This window comes from Morus notabilis, unplaced genomic scaffold (assembly GCF_000414095.1).
Source record: "Morus notabilis unplaced genomic scaffold, ASM41409v2 Scaffold130, whole genome shotgun sequence".
Taxonomy (NCBI): Eukaryota; Viridiplantae; Streptophyta; class Magnoliopsida; order Rosales; family Moraceae; genus Morus; species Morus notabilis.
Window position 1 is genome coordinate 593,186 of NW_010359451.1, and position 10,375 is coordinate 603,560.

The 10,375-nt window shown below is 38.1% G+C and overlaps 2 protein-coding genes across 2 annotated transcripts; both read left to right on the top strand.

The window, feature by feature from the left end:
- The first annotated feature begins 569 nt into the window (after positions 1-569).
- LOC112090863 (putative pentatricopeptide repeat-containing protein At1g12700, mitochondrial) lies at positions 570-1,658 on the top strand. Its single transcript, XM_024163115.1, has one exon. The coding sequence runs from the start codon at positions 570-572 to the stop codon at positions 1,656-1,658; it is 1,089 nt and encodes a 362-aa protein (XP_024018883.1).
- Positions 1,658-2,240, top strand: LOC112090864 (pentatricopeptide repeat-containing protein At1g63130, mitochondrial-like; the record flags this gene model as incomplete). The annotated part of the gene is made up of 1 exon (XM_024163116.1): positions 1,658-2,240. A coding segment is annotated over one exon (576 nt), but the record flags the coding sequence as incomplete, so codon positions are not given.
- Between the last annotated feature and the right edge of the window lie 8,135 nt (positions 2,241-10,375).

The window sequence follows — 10,375 nt, forward strand, 5'->3', positions numbered from 1 at the left end:
TTCAAATACAGAACAACGTTTTTGAAAACAACTAAAATGCAAGAGGACTTTGTAAAAATAACTCAATAGAAAAGTTTTATTAGTAAAATAACTTTTTAAAAATTTTTATTTGTAAAATGACCACTTTTTACAAAAAATGATAAAGTGGTCATTCTTCATAAAAAATGAAGAATGTCATTTTACTAATTTCACTTTGTTGAATAGTCATTCTAGCATATTGCCCTAAAATGCAGCCAATCAATTCCATTCCATTCCATGTCGCCTCTGACTCCGCTTCTCCAATTCGTGCCGACAATTTTACCAATCTCCCAACGAGGCTTTTGTAAAAATAACTCTTTTGAAAAGTTTTATTAATAAAATAATTTTTTAAAAATTTTTATTTACAAAATGACCTCATTTTATAAAAAATGAGTAAATATATTTTTTTATAAAAAATAAAAAAATGTCATTTTATTAATTTCAACAAAGTCATTCTAGGATATTGCCCTCACCCAACTTCCCCAATCTCAAAACATCAGCAGAAACTTTCATCAGAACTCTGGCTTCTGAAATCCCAGAAGAAATCGAAGATGAGAATCCGATTGCTGACCACAACACCTCCTGGTAATCCTTCTTTCCTTTCTCTCCTCAGAATTTTAACAACCCAATTCTGTTCTTGCGCTTCTATGAATATTATCGGTGAAAATTCTGTTGCCCATTTGGAGAAATTGATCCAAACAAAATGTAAATCCAGAAACCTAACAATAGAAGAAGCTTTGGGTTACTTCGATTCCATGGTTCAAATGCGACCCATGCCCTCTATTTGGACTTTCAATCAATTGCTTGGCTCACTCTCCAACATGAAACATTATTCCATTGTTGTCTCTATGTATAGAGAGATAATGGGTTGTGATTATTTTAGTCCTGAAGTCGGCACGTTGAATATTGTCATCAAATGTCTGTGTCGCATGAAGAAGGTTAAACTTGGTTTCTCTGTTTTAGCAACTATGCTTAAAAGTGGTCTTCAGTACAATGCTCATACAATGAATGCTCTGCTCCACGGGCTTTGCCACGAGGGCTCAATGGTCGCAGCGATGTTGTTTTTTGGTGAAATAGTTGAGGAGGAAAACTTGCGTAATGAATTTACTTACACTACCGTCATTAATGGGTTTTGTAAGGCTGGAGAAACTTCGAAGGCGCTTGAGCTACTTAAGCAAATGCAAGAAGATCGGAGGATTAGACCCGTTGTAGACTGTTTCATACCAATCATTGACAGCCTTTGTAAAGAAAGGCGAGTGGATGAGGCCCTCGGCATGTTTGAAGATATGATCAACCATGGTGTTTGGCCAAATGTTGTTTGTTATACTTGTTTAATTCACGGATTAAGCAAATTGGGTCATTGGAAAGAAGTCGAGAGATTTTTAATCAAGATGATTGATTGCCGAATCTCACCTGATGCGTTTATCTATACCTTATTAATTGACTCTCTTTTCAAGGAAGAAAAAGCTCAAGAAGCAGTTAGATTGTTCGAGTTGATGACTAGTAAAGGTGTAGAGCCTAATGTTGTGACATTCACTTCTTTGATTTCTAATTTGTGCAAGTGTGGTCAATGGAAAGAAGTGACACGATTCTTAGAAAGCATGGCGGGTTACGGAATCTCTCCTGATTTGTCACATTGAACGCTCTGTTGGATGCTCGCTGCAAGGAAGGAAGCATTGCAGAGGTGCTTCATCTTGTAGAAGAAATAACTGATAAAGGTGTATTGCCTGATGTGATTACCTGCAACTCTTTACTTATTGGATTGTGCCGTTTTGATAAATTGGAAGAAGCTAAGAAATTGTTTGATGGCATTCCAAGTCGGAAAACTTTTCCTAATATTAGAACTCTGAACATAATTTTGAATGCTCTGATTAATGAAGGCATGATGGAGAAAGCTGAAAAATTATTTGAGGTAATGATTGAACATGACAACGAACTTAATACAATCACTTACAACACCTTGATTAAGGGCTACTGTTTGCAAGGTGAAATGGACAAAGCCAAAGACGTGTTCGATCAGATGGCAGTAAAGGGTGCTCTTCCTAACACCATATCCTATAACACCTTGGTTCACGGTTACTTAAAGGTCAAAAGAGTTGATGTCGCTCTCAAGCTTCTCAAGGACATGATCCAGAAAGGGCTAGTGCCTGATCATGTGACACGGAAGATTTTAAAAAGCATTCATGCTCTTAAGCTTGAAGGATCTGTACAGTGATTGTCAACCGGGGTGAGGTTAAGATTTGATCATTTACATTTTTATATACTACTTAGGACATGTTAGATCAAGTTAGTTTTTGTAATAAATTAATTGAGATTAATTAGTTTAATTCGGTTGTTAGTATTAATTAATTTAAAAATTAGTGTTTTAATTTCAGTTATAATTATTTCATTATAAATTTTTCGCAATTTGGAATTTACTTTCAGAAATAGTAGTTTGATCACTCAACCTTTGAATTATTATACTCTGGTCCCAACTATTAGATAGTGTTGCAAATAAGCCCCTCGTGGATTTTAGTGAATACTATTTCGTTTGATTAGTATTAGAAATACTAAGAGATAATTTATTTTATTTAATCTATAAATAATAAAATTATTTTGAAGTTGATTTCTAGAAAAGGGATTTTTATTACTTTTATTTTTACCAAGTACATTACTTGATGGAGTTGACAAGTCAATTATTTGGTAACTTTGTTGGAGGCCCCAAAAAAAAGGCCGAAGCTTATTATCTTTCCTTTCCTTTTCTTTCTTTGCCTTTCTTATTCTTCCCCACTCTCTTCTATCTCTCTCTCTCTCCCTCACTCTCTCACGTTCTCCTCTGAAAATTACTAAGAGAAAAGGTAGGCTCTCTAATTTTCTCTTATTACTTGAATGAAAAATTACAGCTATATATATAGGGGAATGGTTGCAGTCTGCAACCGTGTTAATAGAATAAAAATCAAACAGAATAAGGGAAACAATCTAGCCTAAATAAGGAAAGAGAATAAACGGAAATTAGGTAACTTAGTACAAAATACTCAGCTATCCTAATATAGAATAATGCAGCCCTGGAAATCCGAACTAACTAAGGCAAGATTTCAACACTCCCTCTCAAGTTGGGTTGTAGATATCATCCATACACAGCTTGCGATTCAGTTCTTCAAAGTTAGTTCGTGGAAGAGCTTTAGAGAGTATGTCAGCTGTTTGGAACCTGGTAGGAGTGTAGATCAGTTGTATAATTGCTTTCTCAATCTTCTCTGAGATGAAATGCCTGTCAATATCTATGTGCTTTGTCCTGTCATGATGCACGGGATTCTTTACAATGCTTATGGCTGCTTGGTTGTGATAGAACATCTTAATGGACTTCTCACTTGGTACTCCTAGCTCACCAAGTAGTCTTTGTATCCACATTCCTTCACAGATACCTAGAGCTAGTGCTCTGAATTCAGCTTCTGCACTGGTTCTTGAAACTACAGATTGTTTCTTGCTCCTCCAAGTCACAAGATTTCCCCAAACATAGGAACAATACCCAGATATAGATCGCCTGTCTAAGATATCTCCTGCCCAATCTGCATCTGAGAAGACTTCAATATCTCTACGGTCATTCTTCTTGTATAACAGGCCTTTTCCTAGTGTCATCTTAAGATACCTTAAAATCCGGTTCACAGCTGCCATATGTTCTTCTGTTGGATTGTTCATATACTGACTTACAACACTAATAGAGAAACCAATATCAGGTCGTGTGTGTGAGAGGTAGATTAGTCGTCCTACTAGTCTCTGATATCTCCCCCTGTCTACTGGAGCACTATTTTCCTCAGTCCCTATCTTTTTCGTTGAATCCATTGGAGTGTCTGCAGGCTTACATCCCAGCATGCCTATCTCCTTTAGTAAGTCCAGAACATACTTTCGTTGAGAGACGAATATTCCTTTCTTGGATCGTGCCATCTCCATGCTTAGGAAATAGTTGAGCTCACTGAGCTCTTTGATTTGAAATTCCTTGGCCAAAAGCTTCTTCAATTAATTCTCCTTCATAATCACCTGTTAGAATAATATCATCAACGTACACAATTAGTACTGTTATTTTCTTCTCTGGAGAGAACTTCACAAACAGTGTATGATCTGCCTGACATTGGGTGTACCCATGCCTCACTACTGACTTTGCAAACCTGTCAAACCATGCACGAGGAGATTGCTTGAGTCCGTACAGAGATTTTTTAAGCTTGCACACTTTGTTGCTGTTGAGGGAATTTTCCAGTCCCGGTGATATTTTCATATACACTTCTTCTTCCAGATCACCATTTAAGAATGCATTTTTTACATCCAGTTGGTGTAATGGCCAATCTCGGTTTGCTGCAAGGGAAAAAAGAACCCGGATAGTATTGAGTTTGGCAACTGGAGCAAATGTTTCTTGGTAGCCTATTCCATAGGACTGAGTAAAGCCCTTAGCAACCAGGCGGGCCTTTAGTCTTTCAATACTACCGTCGGCCTTATATTTGACAGTAAAAATCCACTTACAGCCAACTGGTTTCTTGCCAGGAGGGAGATTTGAGATTATCCATGTGCCATTTTTCTCCAAGGCTCTAACTTCTTCACCAACTACCTTCCTCCACTCGGATTCTTGAGAGCTTCCTGAATAGAATTAGGTACTTGCACACTATGAAGAGCCGAAACAAATGCCTGATAGGATGGAGATAAGTTTCCATAGGAGACAAAGTTGTAGATGGGGTGTTGTGTGCATGTTCTAACACCCTTTCTTAGAGCAATCGGCATATCACAATCATTAGTGGCAATTGCTTCATTCTCAATCTCAAGAGTGGAAGTTTCCTTACCTGAGTGAATTTGAACAGGTTTTGGACTCAGTACAAGTTCTTGACATATGCGATAGGAGTTGAGTGCTCTATCTCCCTTTCGGGCCTTTTCCTTCTAACATAGACACGAAGCTCTTTACTTGCAGTTTGTGGTGATTTGGAGTGATTGTGGACATGAGAGGATGGATTAGAGACTGAATTTTGTGGTGAGTTTGCAGGTGGTTGTTGACTCTCGGATTCACTGTCAGGTTGTATACGATCCATAGTCTCAGGAAGAATATCATTGGATGTGGTGAATGACCAGAATAGGATTCAGTATTGGTTGGAACATCCCAAAGCTGATATTCCCTCTTGTTCTCCCCCTGAATTTCAGATTTGGGGTAGTAGGGTTGATGCTCAAATAAGGTCACATGCATTGAGTTGTAAAACTTTCGGGCAGTAGGCGAATAACACTTTTGCCCCTTTTGGTTTGAGGAGTACCCGAGAAAATGCACTTGATGGATTTAGGATCTAATTTGCTACGATTTTGCTGATGGATATGAACAAATGTTGAACACCCGAATACCTTTGGTCTAAGGAAGAAATAATTTTTGTATGTGGGTAGTTTTGGAGAAAGACTCGATAAGGAGTTTGGAATTGGAGAACTCGGGAGGGCATTCTATTGATCAGGTATGCAGATGTAAGAACTGCTTCTCCCCAGAAATACTTTGGAACATTAGTGGAGAACATGAGAGATCGAGCTACCTCAAGTAGATGTCTGTTTTTTCTTTCTGCAACCCCGTTTTGTTGGGGAGTATCAATACAAGAGCTTAAGTGGACTATGCCCTGACAAAAGAGATAATTACCAAGGATAGTTTTGAAGTATTCTTTGGCACTGTCAATTTTTAAAACTCGAATCTTGATTTGGAATTGGGTTTGTATTATGGAATTGAAATTTTGAAAAATTTGGCCTACTTCAGATTTTTCTTTCATGAGAAATATCCAGGTCAATCTAGTATGATCATCAACAAATGATATGAACCATCGAGTTCCTGTTATGTTTTTTACTCTTGAGGGACCCTAGACATCACTATGGATCAAGGCAAATGGTTGAGATGGCTTATACGAATGACTAGGATAGCTACTACGAGTATGTTTGGCAAGTTGACAAATTTCACAATAAAAGGGCATTGAACTTTTATTGATAAACAAAGAAGGAAACAGTTTTTTTAGATACATAAAATTTGGATGACTAAAACGATAGTGTCATAGCATAATTTCACTATCTTTATTGACATAAGAATTTAAAACTGACTAACTCTTAAAGGACACACCACTTTCATTTTGAGCTTGTCTACTTAGAGGAGTGTTGTTCTTGAGTAGATAGAGCCCAGAACACATCTCAACACTACCAATCTTCCTCCCTGAATTCAATTCTTGAAATTCACACAAGTTTGGAAAGAATTTAGTTACACAATTCAGATCACTGGTCAATTTACTAATGGAAAGTAAATTACAGTCCAAACTAGGAACATGGAGGACAGAGTTTAGAATCAAGTCCTTAGTAATTTGGACTAAGCCTGTTCCCTTAACTTTGGATGAGGAACCATCAGTAATTCAGATGGTAAGGTTCTCACTAGATGGCCTGTATTGGTGAAATCTAGTTGCATCTCCCGTCAAGTGATCTGACGCTCCAGAGTCAATAATCCATGGGTTCACGTGCCCTTTATTAGCTATAAAGGCCATTGGAAGGTTACCTTTTTGTGCTAACATACTGGTTCCAGACACCGACGTACTTGGCTGAGGCTGAAAAACTTTTGTAGGACTTCAAGTTGTTCTTTGGTGAAAGGACTTGTCTCACTTGCGGCTGGACTATCTTCTTTGGAGGCAGCAACATAGGCACGATTTTCTTTGTCATTTGTTGGTCATAAGGGCTTCCAATCAGCGGGTTTGCCATGAATTTTCCAGCAATTCTCTCTGAGATGTCCTAGTTTGCGGCAGTGGTCACACCATGGTCTTCCTCTCCTCTGCCGGTTGTCAATATTGTTGTTTGTTGGCGGTCCTCGTGCTGCAAGGGCATATCCTTCAAGTGTTGGGGTAGATTCATGAGATCCCATCATCAACTTTTTCTTGCTTTCTTCACGTCGAACTTCTGAGAAGACCTCACAAATGCTAGGAAAAGGTTTGGTCCCCATTACTCTTCCTTTGACTGCGTCTAAATTTTTGTTGAGACCGAGAAGAAACTTGAACGTCCATTTCTGCTCCACAATTTTTCGGTAGAGGGCTATGTCATCAGGGCACTTCCATGTGTGGACTTCGAATACATCAAGATGTTGCCAATAGCGAGTGAGATTATTAAAATACTAAGTGACCATGAGGTCTCCCTGGCGAAGATCGTGTAACTTGGCCTCGATTTCAAAGAGTTCTGAAGTATTCTCAGAACTTGAATATGTCTCCCTAACAGCAACCCAGATTTCTTGTGATGTTCCGTACAAGAGAAAATTCTCTCCTATCTCATTGTTCATCGAGTTAACCAACCAAGACATTACCATATGGTTCTCGGTTTTCCATTGCATGTATTTGGGATCAATCTTTTATGGAATTGTGACTTCACCAGTGAGATATTCATCGTTGCCTCTCTCACAGATAAACATCATAACCGACTGGGACCATTGGATATAGTGTTGACCATTGAGTTTGTGGCCGGTGATGAGAAGAGAAGGAGTGTCCGGTCCTCCATGGCTGCTCGAAGCTGGTGCGGCAGTTTCTAGATTGGAGGTTACTTCAGATGTAGAGCTTTGTCTCTCAGTAGCCATGCCGAATTTGGCCATGAAGAAGGGATTAGGGTTTTTCAGAGGTAGGCTCTGATACCATGAAAATTACTGAGAGAAAAGGTAGGCTCTCTAATTTTCTCTTATTACTTGAATGAAAAATTACAGCTATATATATAGGGGAATGTTTGCAGTCTGCAACCGTGTGAACATAATAAAAATCAAACAGAATAAGGAAAACAATCTAGCCTAAATAAGAAAAGAGAATAAACAAAAATTAGGTAACTTAATACAAAATATTCAGCTATCCTAATATAGAATAATGCAGCCCTGGAAATCCGAACTAACTAAGGCAAGATTTCAACATCCTCCTCTCTCTCTCTCTCTAACTGCCGCGGTTTCTCTCTCCCTTCTCCATGAGTGACTCAAATCAAAGCTCAACTAGAGGGTTTCCACTCCATTTGTCATTAGTATTCCTAATTTTAGAAGGATTCAAGGAAATTTGAAGGTCTTTCTCAACATTTGTGGAAGCTAAGGTAGGATTCTTAGACTTTATGTTTTTCATAAAGTAGTTGCATGTTTCCAATTCGAATCCCTCTCTTGATTTGGTGTTTCAATCTTGTTTAGCTCATGAGCTTGGAAACTTTGCATGTGGAATTCAAAGAGCAAGAGGTAGTGTTTTATTTTGATTTTTCAATGTCTTCAAAATTCTTAATTTTGCTTTCTTTTTGGTGTAATTTTTCTTGTTTTGTATGATAATCTATTACAAAGTTGTCAAAATCTCTTGTTTTGCTATTGTTTAATGAATCTCTATCGTCCTAGTTAAATTTCTTTGAGATTTGAAGACTTTTGTTGTATATAAGTTTGGTGTGTGGATTCTCTCTTGCATGTCGCTAAATTAAAAAAAAAAAAAAAAAATCTTTTAAGTTTCAGTTTTAGAAATGTGTTCAAAACCCCTTTAATGATGTGTTCTTACAAGGGCGATTATTTTAGCAACTAGTTTTATGATTAAAGTTGATGTTCTTCATTCTTCACAAATTCTTTAGCTTGAATTTCATGTTTTTGATGTACCAATTTCATAATTAGTCAAGTAATTGTTGTTTAACATTGAGTTTGTGAGTGACTAAGGAACACTTCTCCTTTTGAGGTTTGAGCACAGTTAGATTTAGGTCATGACACCATGTTTTGGCTTAATAAGCTATTAAGCTTCTCTAGCCTTTGCATCCTATTTATGAACCTTAAGAGTTAAGTTTTTGGTGACTTAAGATTTGCGCTAGCCATGTTGGAGTCATTAGTTGGGATTTCTCTTTTGAGTTAGCATGAAATATGATGGTTCATTGAAACATACAAGGGACTGCCCAAGGAAAAGAAAGAAACTACAAAGGACTAGTAAGTCTTTTACAAACCCTAACAAACTTAATGAATCTTTTTTTTTTTTTTTCTTTTAATAAAAAAGTAAAAGAACTTGCAGCCCTCCATAAAATCAGTCCCCTTTGACTAAATCCAGGAGGAGAAAAAATCAACATTTCAGCACAACTCCCCGCATCACCCAAGGAAAACCAAACTCCTTAAGGAGAAGAGACCAAATCCTGCGGGAGTAGCGGCAGTGAAGGAACATGTGATCAGAAGTCTCCTCGTTAGCCCTACATAAATAGCACCAGCCTGGAGAAATCGAGATAAAAGGGCTTCGACGTTGCAGTGACTCATGAGAGTTCACTTTATTAATCGCTAGAAGCCAGCAGAAGACTTTAGCCTTTGTGGGGGCACGAGTTTTCCATATATTCTCAAAAAATGGAACTCGCTGAGATGAAGAATTACATATCAACGGAGTAAAAAGTGATTTGACAGAGAACAAGCCGTTATGATCTGGCATCCACTTCCTTCCATCTTGAATCGAGCTGTGACCCTAACCCTCTCCGCAATAATAATTAACTCCGACACCTCCCTCAATTCTCTATCTGTTAGATTCCTTGAGAATCTGAAATCCCACGAACTGACACTTCTATCCAGAAGATTCACTTCAGAAACAAAACTTGCAACTTACTGCTCTTTAAGTGAAGAGATTCTGTATAGGGCAGGAAATCGTAAACATAAAGGTCCTCCTTCGCTCCAACAATTCTCCCAAAATCTCACAATTTCTCCCGATCCAATTTTCCATTTAACCCTTTGGAAAAAAAAAATATCAGCCACTGCCTGGACTGATTTCCAAGGACACGCTCCCCCTGAGTCCCACCCATTTTGATTCAATCCATGCTTCCCAACGATGACTTTATGCCACCACCATTTAGCTAACAGAGCTTCATTTTTCTTCCTTAAATTACCAATACCCCACCCTCCCAGTTCTTTAGGTTTGCACACCTATTCCCAAGCCACCAAGTGAGTCGAATTTTCATCAAAGTAGCCCTCCCAGAAAGAGTCACTCATGAGTTTCTCAATAACGTCTGCCACTCCTACTGGAATTCTGAAAACCGACAAATAATAAACAGGCACGAGGGCTAGAATTGACTGAATGAGGGTTAACCTACCACCATTAGATAAAAATGCTAACTTCCACCCATCCAATCTTTCGCCACTCTAGCAACCACTAGATCCCAAAAAGCAGCTTGCAAGGAATTTCCGCCTAAAGGTAGCCCCAAATATTTGACTGGCCACGAAGCAACTGAACATCCGATAACACGTGCTAACGTAAACAACCTTTCTTCCTCCAAATTTATACCAAGAATAATTCTTTTTTCCAAGTTTATTTTCAGACCTGAGATTAAACAGAAGATCTGCAAGACAAAGGAGAGATTCGACAAACTGTCCTCATCCGATGAGCTGAAA

What these genes read in the sequence shown, in the direction of transcription:
- LOC112090863 (XM_024163115.1), top strand. Translation starts at nt 570, where the DNA reads ATGAGAATCCGATTGCTGACCACAACACCTCCTGGTAATCCTTCTTTC.